At 35.6% G+C, this 13,764-nt stretch overlaps 1 protein-coding gene across 2 annotated transcripts in view; it reads right to left on the bottom strand.

The window, feature by feature from the left end:
• Positions 1-435: 435 nt before the first annotated feature.
• The window catches only part of LOC106058455 (uncharacterized), a 69,007-nt gene continuing 55,678 nt past the window's right edge, over positions 436-13,764 (bottom strand). For both annotated transcript variants that reach the window (XM_056014377.1, XM_056014376.1), the window contains exons 6-7: positions 7,722-7,788; positions 436-4,019 (exon numbers count right to left, since the gene is read on the bottom strand). In XM_056014377.1, coding sequence (XP_055870352.1) covers positions 3,375-4,019; positions 7,722-7,788 — 712 coding nt within the window. In that variant the 3' untranslated portion in view covers positions 436-3,374. The remainder of the gene's footprint in view (positions 4,020-7,721; positions 7,789-13,764) is intronic.

Below are 13,764 nucleotides of genomic sequence, written 5' to 3'. Positions count from 1 at the left end.
AAAGTTTGGGAACCACTGTTATAAAGTATTAATTATTGTATCTTTCTCTATTGTCTGTTTGTTGCAAGCCTGTTTCCGATTTATCTTTGATGACCCAGCATACAACACACTCAAACAATCATCCATTAGTCACCAAACAAGTTACAGATACAAGCAATACATGCGGGTCGTCACACAGTTGTTAAAGGAGAAAACATGGTACAGTCAGTGTTGCTAATTGTACAGTATTGGTTGTAATCATACGTTATTCTGGAGCGCTAATTTGTCAAGTTCTTTGAATTGGTAGTGTCGTGTGGAGTAGTTTGCCGAAGTCTGGATAGTGAAAGTTGTTACAATATTCAACTCTAACCTGCAGTAAACTTTACTTATAATAAGAGCAACACAACTCTCAAGAAAAGAAATGGAGCAGAACTAGACACAATGGACCAAAAGAAATTGGGTGCTTTATTTCTTTTATTTGTTCCTCATTGTATTATGATATGACAGCAAAGCATTTAATTCCTTGTTGAAAAAAAGAGTTCAGTGAATAAATAAAAAAGAAGCTGAACAAACACAAAAAAGTACATGAAAGAAACAAAGCATAAAAGCTAAACATTTCGATGATGTTTCTGTTTAAGCAAATTTATAAAACAATAAATAAAGTAAAAAAATGATAATCATACTAGCAAAATATGAAAAATAAAAAGCTTTAAAAAAACATCAACAAAGCTTATCTAAGGAAAGAGAAAGATTTTTTTTAATCGAATAAGGGAAACAACATCTAAGTTCTTGAAGATATAGTTGTAAACGCAGAGCTTTTTTTTTTTTTACTAATGTTTTGTTAGGTACAATAAATAATTTTTTTTAAAGTAATGGTGCGAGAGAAATAACGTGTTCAATCATCTAAGAGGAAGAAACCCTAAATATTTAAAAGTATCTGTGAATACTGAAGTATTAATTTCCCATGTCGGTATCTAATAATTAATTGACTAATTGTTGTTTTTTTAAGTCTTGTCTATGACAATGAATAATTGTGCAAAGTTTTAACTTGATCCAAGAATGGGTGTGGGAGAAATAACGTGTACACACTTTTTACCAGACAGAGTGAATTTATATTAGCTTTGCTCCACAAGCGATAAGAAAACTGGATAAGATAAACTTTGTACTAGAGAAACATACAATTTTGTATTATGTATTGATGAAGCTTATTTCTACCATGAACATCTTATTTAACGGTACTTAAGTCTATATTTTAAATTTTATATGCATGTTAGAAAATAGTTTAAAACTGCTACAAAAGAAGGTTGTTTTTCATTTAAAGTGTATATTTTAAAAGATAATTGTGTATGGAATACATCACTGAAATTTACGTGACCTTAAACATGACCTAAGTAGCATAACTAATTTTTTTTATCCGCAAAGAAGCTTGTTTGGTGACCTCTAAGAGAAGTATTTTTAGAGTCATAACAACATTTTTTTTAAATTTCAAAATACTTATAGCTTTGTTAATATTGGACAACTAGATTTTTAAAAATATTTTTAGTGAAAAACTAATCCTTTAAATACCTTTAAGATATTTTAAACCATCCTAAATTTCACTAGTTTAAGACAAGATCCGGTCTCTCGTCTAGATCTAGGCTTTAGATCTATAGATATTGATACATTGCCCATTTCAACACTTGATCTAGATTTAATCAAGTGTATAAACGCCTAAATTCCACTGACTGTTTCATTAATTGATTCATCTATCAAGAGATCTCTTTAACTGCCCAACAGATTCACATGTAATGTACATATGTTTCTTTTATCCCAAAGGGGCACGCGAAGAAACGGTTTTGATATTTCTCAGTCGGAACGCCGCAATTCGCGAAAAATCGCAAGCTTTTCATTAAATATTTGTATTTAATTTTTAGTATTTACCCGAAAACACAACTGTCTATAGATAAAGCATAAATACCGGTACAAATGTTTAAAAACACAAAATAGATTTATGTATTTTATTTTCGAGCTAATTTCTTCCTTTTTCCTTAATACAACGGCCCACAGGTTGCGACGTCCCAGGACAGTGTTTGGGCCTTCTTAACAATTGGTATTGCTCCCTCCCCCCGTCGTTCTGGTAAGAAGAGCTTAAAGAGTTGGATAGGTTCAAATACCTAGGCAGCATCATAACAAAGGCTGCGGCCTTTTTGGACACACCAAGCTATTTAGACTTGAAAGAAAGATCCACCCATAGACTTATATATTATATCTAGACTGGAAACCGGAAATAAATTTGTATCCGCGATTGATCGATTCACAGACCTATACATATATAGATTTTTATGTACGTAAACTCTTTTTTCAAGATCTAAGGGGAGTCGCCCCAATCAATCTTTTCTTGTCTTAGAAAGTAATGATCTTTAGTTTTCAAAGTTTAGAAATAAAGCAAAATCATTTCTCTGATATTCACGCAAATATATGAAACAAACCTATTTCCTGTTTGTTTCCATTGAGATGTTTTTCAAAAATCCTAGATGGAAATAATTCATGTAGATTTCAATCATCTTATGTACATTTAAATAGATTGATTACCTAGATCTTTCTAGATTATGTATTTAAAAATTGCAAAATAATAATTATGAGACGAGAGTACTCTTACTTTTGATGTTCAATTACTAGATCTAGATCTAAAAGTAAATTATGTTACATAGGTTAGGGTTGAAAAAAACAACTTTACTTCTTATAACTACTTTACAAAACAAGGCCTTGAACCAACTTTCTAAAAATGTTCACGACATTTTTTGTAGTGTTAAAAAATCTCCATGTCCAGTCTAGAGTAGTAAATATAAGTCTATGGATCGACCTATCTAAACAATTGTGTGAATACGTGTGTACAAAGTTTATAAAAATAACAAGAAACCAATAATTCTTTGGTGCGCAACTCACTATTGTGGACAATTAACAAAACAATATTGAGATATTTTTTTTGTCTCAAAAACACCAAATATCTTTGAGGTCCAATTAAAAGTGTGTGTGACTTTTAACTTTTTCGATATTAAAAAAATAAACAAGGAGAGGAAGAGAGAAGAAGGATATTATATGGGTAAGCGTTACGATGCGCAGGGTGCAAATATGGGAAGTTCCAGAGTGAGAGGGGAGAGAGAGTGAGCAGGAGAAAAAAGAGTTAGAAAGATATAAAGAGAAAGACAACGAGAGCAATAGCGAACCGTTTAATTTCAAGTAAAAAATGTAAATGGGAGAGCATTACTATATGCATGTTTTTTTAAAAAAAAGGGGGGTTCAGGTAGAGAGAGACCAATTCTACCAGTCGGGACGCCACACAAACAAAATGGCGGTGGATCGGTTGACGACGCTTCGTGGGCCTTAACACTAACACTATCTAATGTTAGTTTAAGTTATAACTGAGTAGAAAGTGTCACACTGTTAACTAAAACATCACCTACAGAGTAATTATTATATGCATTGGACACATTTGAAGACCCTTGACAAAAGTTATCTTTTCCAATAAGATCATTATGAAAGCTTGTAGACCTTTGTTTAGATGTTTCTTCTGCTTTTATAGTATACATAATAGGTTCATCCTTTTTATGTTCGCAAGTAGAGATGTGTTCAATTGAACCTACATCTGAATCCACCAAATTGTCTTTTAAAATAACATATTCCAATTCATTATTAATAAAATTATTATCATTAAGAGATCTATTTTTTGAAATAGTAATTTTTTCCTCGTGCAAAGAGGATGAAACATCATTCCAAGTATATCCAACACTAAGATGTTCATCTAGATATGAACCTATGCTGATTTTATCTCTTGCTCGCTCTCCTTCACAGTCAATAGGCGAAAGGTAACATTTGAGTCTGGAAGGCTGGTACTGTTCAGAAAAGCTAAGAATGTTAATGTAGGTATCCGATTCAGTGGACATTGAGCTGGAGACTGATATTGGTTGTAAATCTTTTCTGGATTGCAAAACTGTTTCTTTCAGCTTTTTTTCTCTGTCTTCTAAACAGTACAACTCTTTTAGCTTCAACTGTAACATTTTCTTTGAAAAGAAAATATCAAATATTAGAAATACTAATTTGAACTAGATGGTACGAAGAGTAAGTTGGTAAACACAAATAGTTATTTTTAAAGTTAAAATTGTGCAGCCCATTGTGATTCTCTGAATTATTTTTTTTAACCTTTATAATAAAAATTCAGTAGAACCTTTGTTCAAAGAAATAAGTAAGAATAAAAAGGGGCTAAAATACTGACAGGTGTGTTTTGGATATGATTGGTTACCTTTATTGTTGATAAAAAATAGTGGCTTAATTAAGTAAAACAAATGATTTTATTTTTCATCTGCTCACATGCACCCGAGTCTCATATTCTTCTATTTTTTTTCAAGTTAAAAATATTTTCATACAAAATCACTGGGCTAGCTTCGTAATGAAGTACTCAAAGGCACATTTTTTTAGCCCCATAGCTTCTCTTCTAATAAATATCCTGTATCTCATATTCTTTTTCCCATGTACACCAAACAGCCAAATTGTCTTACTGACCAATGACAGAAAAGTCCTTCAAAACCTGAAAAACTCGGATACTTCCTATATAAATCAACTCAGGACAGCTCTTGTAAACCCTAACATCAACAGCAAAAAATTATATTCTTTAATGGATTTCAGCACACATTGAATTAGTAAGGCAGTGAAAAAGCATACATACTGGCCAAAGATGGAAGAATGAACAAACAAATGAAAATCCCTCTCTAACCAGATTAAATGATGAAAAAAATAGTGTAGAATAAATGAGAATCGGACCAGCTCACATTCCAATTACAAGAAAAAAGGACGCCATGACCAACACATAATTTTTCGACTCATAGCCGAGCACAACAGAATGAGACAACAAATGTTTCAAAGCTAAAAGTCGGGACTAACGAAACCTGCCATGGATGACGCATCATCAGAGAATGCTGACCGTGTCCTTCTAAGCTCCATACTAAATCAAGAGGCCCGAACAATACTCTAGCCCCAAAACCCTCCTATAGAAGAAAAACTATACGGAGAACTGCCTGATCAGGAAACCACTGCGCGGTTTATCTTAGATATAGGATCACCGGTACTGATCTGAACATTCCAACATGTAAAATGAGAACGAAGAATAAGAAGAAAATTCTTTTTGACTGCCCCAGATTTGCTGATTTCCGTCACGACATGTATGGGAAACCTAAAATTCTCGACTTGTACGCACTACTCAAAACAGCAGGGTTTCTGACAGGGCATTTGCAAGAAAGGATCCGAGTCTCTCAAGCCCTCACTTAAATGGATTTTGATGATAATGATGATGAATAAATTTCCTCCAGCAGATTGTGTTTCAAACCTATTCAAACCTACGGTATAAATTAAAAAGAATTTTGTAGCGAAGCGATATATTCTGTGTTAGGATAACATGGGACTCATTATAAAAACATCATACAACTATGACTTTGCACTTTTATAAGTACCGTAATAAAAATGTTTAGAAAACACAAAATTTTATATTCATTTCTTTTTCCGGTTTTTCTTCTTTTACTTACAGCCTCTTTCAAAACGCACTCGTACCATTCCACATTCACACTACGCTGCGAACCTACAAAAACCCTCAGCATTTTTAAAGCAGTTTTGAAAGAGACAGTCTGTACCATCATAGACTTATATATTATACTAGACATATGTTACCCGCGACCCGCGGGTCTTTATTTGCGCATTACTTTCGATATAGTCACTGAGAGTGTTTTGTAAACAATTAAACGAAATAATAATGTAATAAGTAAAGCGAATGTGTCAATGTAAAAATAGTGTGAATGAAGCTATCAAATCAAAATAGCTAATAGGCTTAAATCCATTTTTTTTTAATTAAAACATTTGCTTTTGAATAATCTAGTGGATTGGATTTAGATGTATGTTAAACGTAGCTAATGATCCTTTCACGTTATTTCTCTTTCGCTACGAAAATAAAATTAGTTTTGAGAAAATGGGTTTACCCGAAGCCGATACATTCTTATCTATTAAAAACGAAAAGAGCGATAGCTTTGTTAAATAAATGGGATTATAAAGTGAACAATTAAACGAAATAATTTTTAGTACGCGATTCATGAATGAATATAGATCTAGGCCAATCTCAACTCGGCTTCGCAGCTTTCGTAAACGAATGTAGCTTTAGAAAACCAAATTTGAATGTTTATTTGATCAAAATATGAAATGAATGGACTTTAATTAATATATTTATGTGTTAAAGTATAAAACTATCTGTGCGAAGAGAAGTTTTATCATCTTAGAGTTGGATTAGTGCTATTAGAGCATGGAATGGGTTGCCTGAGCTAGCCAGGAAAACCAGTGACTTGGCAGAATTTAAGTCATTGGTTAATATGCATGACTAAATGCATGACGCGTAGGACGTAAACATCTTCTTTTTTGAAGTAACGTCTGTATTATATAAGAAGATAAGAAGATTAGAGTTTTAGATCTAGGGATGGGATATAAAGTAAACAATTAAACGAAATAATTTTTAGTACGCGATTCATTACGGTATTGTCTAATGAAAGAATGTTCGTCAGGAAATCTGTAGTCACAGATATCAGGAACTAATTTATGTAAAAAATGCTTTTGAAACACAAAATTGAAGGTTAATTTTATTATATAATGAAATCAATCGATCTTCTTTTGTATTTTCATGTGTCAAAGTAAAAAACTATCTGCGCAAAGTGTATTTCTTAAAATTAGATCTAGGTCTAAATCCTTTCTATCTTTTCTTATGTCAACATTGTAGACATGGCCTAGATCCATAAAATACTATAGCTGTAATAGAGTCGGACAACTTTATTTTTTTTGAGGGTCTTAAGTTTGTTTTAGGGCTACAATACATACACTACGCACTACGGTCTAAGTTGGTACCCAAGGAACATTCCTGCCTAGTTTTATCAAGATTGGTCAAGCGGTTTTGATGTCTATAAGTAACATCCATCCATCCATACATACATACATACATACACCTCACATTCTACTTTATAATATAGATCTAGACTGGAAACCGGAAATAAATTTTTATCCGCGATTGATCGATTCACAGATCTATACATATATAGATTTTTATGTACGTAAACTCTTTTTTTCAGGCTCTAAGGGAGTCGCTGCAATCAATCTTTTCTGTCTTAGAAAAGTAATGATCTTTAGTTTTTAAAGTTAAGAAATAACGCAAAATCATTTCTCAGATATTCACGCAAATATATGAAACAAAGCCATTTCCTGTTTGTTTCCATTGAGATAATATTAAAAAAATCCTAGATGGAAATAATTCATGTTGATTTAAATCATCTTATGTACATTTAAATAGATTGATTACATAGATCTTTCTAGATTATGTATCTAAAAATTGCAAAATAATAATTATGAGACGAGAGTTCTCGTTAGGGTTGAAAAAAAAATTTACTTCTTTTAACAACTTTACAAAACAAAAACAACGCCTTGATCCAACTTTCTAAAATATTTTCAAGACATTTTTTGTAGTGTTAAAAAATTTCCATGTCCAGTCTAGATAAAGTATATATAAGTCTATGGTCTGTACATTTTCCCTCTTGGCAAAATCTACTGTGCACATACTATAAAAACTACGTGGCTTTCTGTACTGGCAAAAATAAATTAATCGGCAAGTAAACAAAGTGCTAAATGTTTAATTTATATTGAATGGTGAAAGATACGATTTGACGGAAAAAAGTAACGCTAACCTTCAATTTAATACAGCGATCTTGTAAATCTATTTTAGTGCAGCAGTTTTCAAACAGGACAGCTAATCTGAAAGATATTTCGAAAAACTTACACATATTTTTATATTTCTAATTAAGTAAACCAACTAAAATGAATAAGATAGTATAGCTTATTTAGCACAATTTTCATTCAAAGTGCAGGCACAATATGTAACTTGTAATAACTTAAGGGAGGTAACTCAACGATATACAGATGTTTAATCACAAGAAGACATTCTCTTTATCAGTCCTAGACTTGGGCGAAACTCCGTTATCCTCTTCTTAATGTAAACATCCTTCTCAGTCTAGTCTATAACAGTATGCACCTTCTGCACTAGCTTGGATGGCGGTGTGCATGGAAGGGTTATAACATTGCCCCCTTCTTAGCGCTCTTCGTGGAGTTTGGTAGTTCAGGTGAAGGTTGAACGGTGGAAGCCACAGACGGCAGTGATCGTGTTCCCCATGAAACCATCTGATGAGTTTTCTGCGGCCGTCGCTTTTTCTTCCTCAAGTTGACCAGGATGCTCTCGAGACGATATTGTGATCACTGCTTCGACATCATGACAATTGCCGCTGATGCCAGCCAGCTGACACAGGGCGAGATAGTGGAGGTCATGGTTGCCAGCCACTTAACACAAAGGGAGGTAGTGGCGATCCCTGTAGTTCCTAGGGCAGTTGTTCTAAGAGGCCAAGTCCACAGACTTATTCCATGGACGTCTTGTAGATTTGTAGTCCCACAGGAAGACAAACAAGCAGTTTGCTGGTATCTCCACTGCCATACTTTTTGCAGGTATAGTCTCTGCCACACATTTGCAGGTATCTTCTCTGCCAAACATTTGCAGATGTCTCCATATTTGAGGCGACGCACATACAGTTCTTGTTAAACACCAGTGTGCAGTTATCAGGATTCGAGTTTACCTGACAGATAGACAGAGGTATTTAAGATCCACAGCACAGGATTGGACGCAGACCCAACTTTCTCTTGATCTGTCAGACTCATTGAGGTACTCGTTGCAGATACACCAGGAAAAAATGCTTCGGGCGCATTACAGACTTGTCTCTGTCCTTTCGGTTCGGCACATCCCATTGAGATCGTCCCAGCAATGGTTATCACGTTTCTCGTCTTGAAAGTCACACCCGCAAGACTTGCCCACAAGACAGTCACAGACGGCGCTCCTATCCCCAGCGTCTTGGTCACCACTGTTTGTGTAGCCACAGACCTGACCATGTAACTTCTCCTTAACTAAAGAGTCTACAGGCAACTGCTCCTTCACCAACAAGTCTATTCCACACTTCGCTTCGTTGCAATACACTTTCATCTACCTTGTTCCCCATCCTGTTAATTTGTTCACGCATAGCATCAATATCTTTCTGGATCTTGCCAAGGAGCGCTAAAAAATCTCCGGTTCAATTTCCGGCTCTTCTTCTTCATCGATCAGAGCTTGCCGGAGAGCTCTTTATTGCAACCACCAAGCTCCTAACGTCGGTAACGAAGTTTCTGCTTTAAGCTCTAAAATTAAGAGTTGGTCTAGTTGTTTCAAAGATGCCATTGCCATTGAGATCGAATCCTACCTCCTCTCGTTGAGTCGCCTATTATCCCACTTCTAACACCAATGTAATAAGTTAAGGGAAGCAACTCACCTATATCTTATCTTAGAAAATACGGTACAGGTGTTTTATTACAAGAAGACATTACAAATACATAGAACAACGTCTGCCTTGAGCTCATCCTCTTTATTTCCTTTTTATGTCGGTCTGCATGGCAGGGTTATAATAGTATCGATAGTAATGGTTTTAGTTATGTGGAATATCTGCACATTTCAGACCATGTTGTGTCTATCCATCCTCATCAAGACTAAAAATCATTTACCCTAAGACTACCATTAAATGAGAAGCTTAAAAAATTCAAATGATAAAAATTCTAATTTTAAACACTAAAACAACAAGATTACAAAGACAGTTTGTGTGGAAACACAAACTCAAAACTGCCCCCGAAGTGGTCCACCCAGGCAGGCTTCAATATTTTCAGAAAGAACATCCAAATGAAATTATATCAAAGACAAATGAAGGATAAGAATGGAGAAAGAAGGTTGACAGATCTTGTGTAGTGCCCCAACGGTACAGCAGATCAAAGGATAGGTGCAAGTGAATGCAAAGTTAGATGTGAACCTGGCCTAACTAGTTCCCCTTTCAGACCTTGTGGTCTATAGGGCAGATGACGTAAAGTTCATCTGTTTTTGTGGCCTACGGTTAACGAGGGTGTCATGTAGCCAGCACAACGACCAACCGCCTTTACTTTTCCCCAACTAATATCTCGTACCCACTGTAGCTGGGTGGACTCAGAGGCGCCTAAGGATTCCGAAGTTGAAAATCCCAGTCTTCACCAGGATTCGAACCCGGGGCCCCCGGTTTGGAAGCCAAGCGCTTTACCGCTCAGCTACCGCGCCTCTCCTGGCCTAACTGAAGTCTTATAATTGATGTAATTGTTTTGAAAAGGCTCAATCTCTTATACGTGCTCAAAAAAACAACAACACATTTTCGCAATAAAAAAAGTTTACGAAAATGACGTTTACAAGATTACTATTCGTTTTAATTTAGGTCTAACTTATATTGCATACTAGATCAAATTAGCTTTTTCTCTTTAAAAAACTGCTTGCATAACTGATTTTAAAATTAGATTTTTCGCTTTCAGAAAAAAAAAAGTTGCCGTTGCATCAGAACTTTGAATGGTCTAAAATATTGTGATGTCGGATTTTCAATATCTTTTCTAGTTTACGAGATCTAAACGGGACGGACGGACAGACATTTCGCACAAAACTAATAGCGTCTTTTCCCCTTTCGGGGGCCGCTAAAAAACAAAACAAAGAAAAAAAAACTAAAAAAAAAAAAAAACTAAAACAAAAAGTAATAAAAAAAATAAAACTTACATTAAGTGTATCAATTACTGTGGATCAGTCATGTAATAAAATTTGTACTAGATATAGACTAACAATAACAGGATAACAAAGAGAGTTTGTGTTGTCACACAACAGTTTGTGAGAGTTTTTGTTGTGTTGTCACACAAACTCAGAGGCGGCCCCCGTCGGAGTCGGATCCCTGTCGGATCCGCCTATTCGCAAGGAATATTCAAGACGTGATTTTGTTTTGATTGTCAAAAGTAATAATGTTTTAAAGATTCATTTGGCGTTGATAAAGAGATATATTACACATTACGGCATGACAATTACCGGATATGAACAATATTGTTATAAACCTGGTGGTGGCACAGATGGGGGTAGTGGTGTGTGTGTAGTCAGCCGACGCAAATCGCCCCAGGCCAGCGCTAGACGAGCGGTCAACCGTGACGAGTTACGACTGTCAGCCGAGTCGAGTGTCAACAGGACAGTTCGGGAAGGATCGCCGACGTGAACAGAGCTCAGGAGCGTCACGAGAATTGTAGTCATCTGACCACCTAGAAACGTCGAGCGGCGTTCTGTCCGGTTCTAGAAGGCCAGTAGGGACCCTATATAAAGAGCGAAGGTATCAGAGACCAGTCAGTCACAACTTCCCGATCTACAGTTCGTTACAACGGCTCAGTTCAAGTCCGAGACGAGACAGAGAGACCAGTGCAAGAGTTGATACGGCGGAGAGATATTTGTACAGTCTTGTGTTACTTGCTGCCAATTGTACAGTATTGGCTGTTATTTACTGACATTAAACTATTACGTTATTTTCAAGCCCAGAGTTGTCAAGTTCTTTAAGTTGGTGGTGTATGGTGCAGTTTGCAGAGAGCCTGGATAGTGAGATTCGTAACAATATGTCAGACGAGCGGTTTTTGATAATCTTTTGGTATTGATTTGTTATTGAAAAAAAAAAGAACAAGGCATCGAGCTTGTACTTCGGCAACTGTCCCAGCACAGTTACCAACAGAGCTATTGGCATTTTCATTTAAATGGAACTAGAATGAGGATGTAGATCTACCTAAATTAAACTTCTGATTTAGCACTCTTAAGATCTATATCTACTAGATCTAGATCTAAAATATACATTTGGAATACAATTTAGATAAGATTTATGTAAAAAAAAAAAAGGCCTAGATAATCTATTAATAGACTGAATGCAATATTAAATTTAAAAATAGTAGATTAGTTTTAGTATTTTATAACAGTGCCAAATTGATCTAGACATTTGGAAATAAAAATCTACACTTTAAGTCTAGAAATTGAAATTATAGATCTTGATCTTGTCTAAATCATGGCTGCCTGGTCGTGCGGTTTGTGCGCTGGTCGTGCGGACTGTCGTTTGGATTTATCGATGGTCCCCTAGGTTCAAACCCTGCCCGCTCCCATCCCCGTCGTTCTGTCGGAGGTTTGGACTAGAAAGTAAACATCTTCAACTCTGAAAGAACATCCGAAACATGTAAAACAACAAAATTCTAAACTAGACCTAGAAATTCTAGATTTAGAAATTCTAGATCTAGAATCTACAATGATTTTAATTATAATATAAATCTAAATCTAGTTTAAAAAATCTAGCTCGTGTAAAAAAATCTAGATCTAGTGTAAAAATCTAGATTAGAGCTAAATCTAGCTATTATGTCGACAGATTACGTTGTTTAATAAACATTACTATACCGAGTTGTTTTTTTTGCATTTCATTTAGAGAATTAATTCCAAATGACGAGAAAGGAAAATAATCCACTATTTCACACGGCCTAGTTAGACTAAAAATGTCTTTATCAATACGAGCAGACTCTCGAGGGTTCATAGACATTGGTGCACCGAGTTATTTTAGCATTTCATTTATAGAATTAACTACATATTACGTCAAAGGACAGAAATATCCATTACGTCACAATGATCTAGTTAGAATAAAAAATGTCATCAATACCAGCAGGTTGTCTAGGGCTCTTAGACATTAGTGCACCGAGTAAGTTCTTTTAGCATTTCATTTAAAGAATTAACTCCATATGACTTAAAAAAGAAAAAAAATCCAGTACGTCACACTGCCTAGTGAGACTAAAAATGTCTTTATCAATACGAGCAGGCTCTCCAGGGTTCATATACATTGGTGCACTGAGTTATATTAGCATTTCATTTAAAGAATTAACTACATATTACGTCAAAAAAATAATTCTTTTATCACAATGGGCTTGTTAGATTAAGTATGTATGTATGTATGTATGTATGTATGTATGTATGTATGTATGTATGTATGTATGTATGTATGCATGGGCGTAGCCAGGATTTTTTTTCGGGGGGGGGGGGAGTTTTGGGGGTGGGGATTTTTTTCTCCCCCCCCCCACCCCGCGAATTTTTTTTTTTATATGTATTTATGTGTGTGTGTGTGTGCGTGTACATAATCTTTATTGCATTCTGACCCTTCATTCTTTCGGAAGACGTTTATTGTGCCTTAGAATAGGTTCTTCCATGAGTTAGTGAAAAAATTGTAGATTCCCCGCCAATACTAGCAAGGGGGTCTGCGGGAGCGCTAGGAGCTCCCCCAGCGCGGGGCGAAGCCCCGCCGCCAAGCACTATTTCTGATATTGAAAGCCAACAAAATGCATATTCTGAGGTATCTACAGTGCATTTTCCTGCTATTAAAAAGTTTTATTTCAAAAACCTAATGTGTTATTCTTACTGACTTAGACCCTCCCGCGCCGTTTGGCACATATGCCGTCAAGCTGTTTCCATAAAATTGCAGATTCCCTGCCATTACTAGCAATGGGGCCTGGGGAGCGCTAGCGCGGGGCGATGCCCCGCCGCCAAGCACTATTTCTGGTATTGAAAGCCAACAAAATGCATATTCTGAGGTATCTACAGTGCATTTCCCTGCTATTAAAATGTTTTATTTCAAAAACCTAATGTGCTATTCTTACTGACTAAGACCCTACCGCGCCGTTCGGAGCATTTGACGTCAAGCTGTTTCCGTAAAATTCTGTCACTGGTAATGTCTGAAGCCTCTTCCCACCTGCCATGAGGACCTCAATGAATGAGTGGCGTCAAGTTGTACAAGGATATCATTGCAACTCTTCTTATGCGTAATT

The sequence above is a fragment of the Biomphalaria glabrata genome, chromosome 16 (assembly GCF_947242115.1).
Source record: "Biomphalaria glabrata chromosome 16, xgBioGlab47.1, whole genome shotgun sequence".
Lineage (NCBI taxonomy): Eukaryota > Metazoa > Mollusca > Gastropoda > Planorbidae > Biomphalaria > Biomphalaria glabrata.
This window is presented reverse-complemented; position numbering and strand designations above follow the sequence as displayed.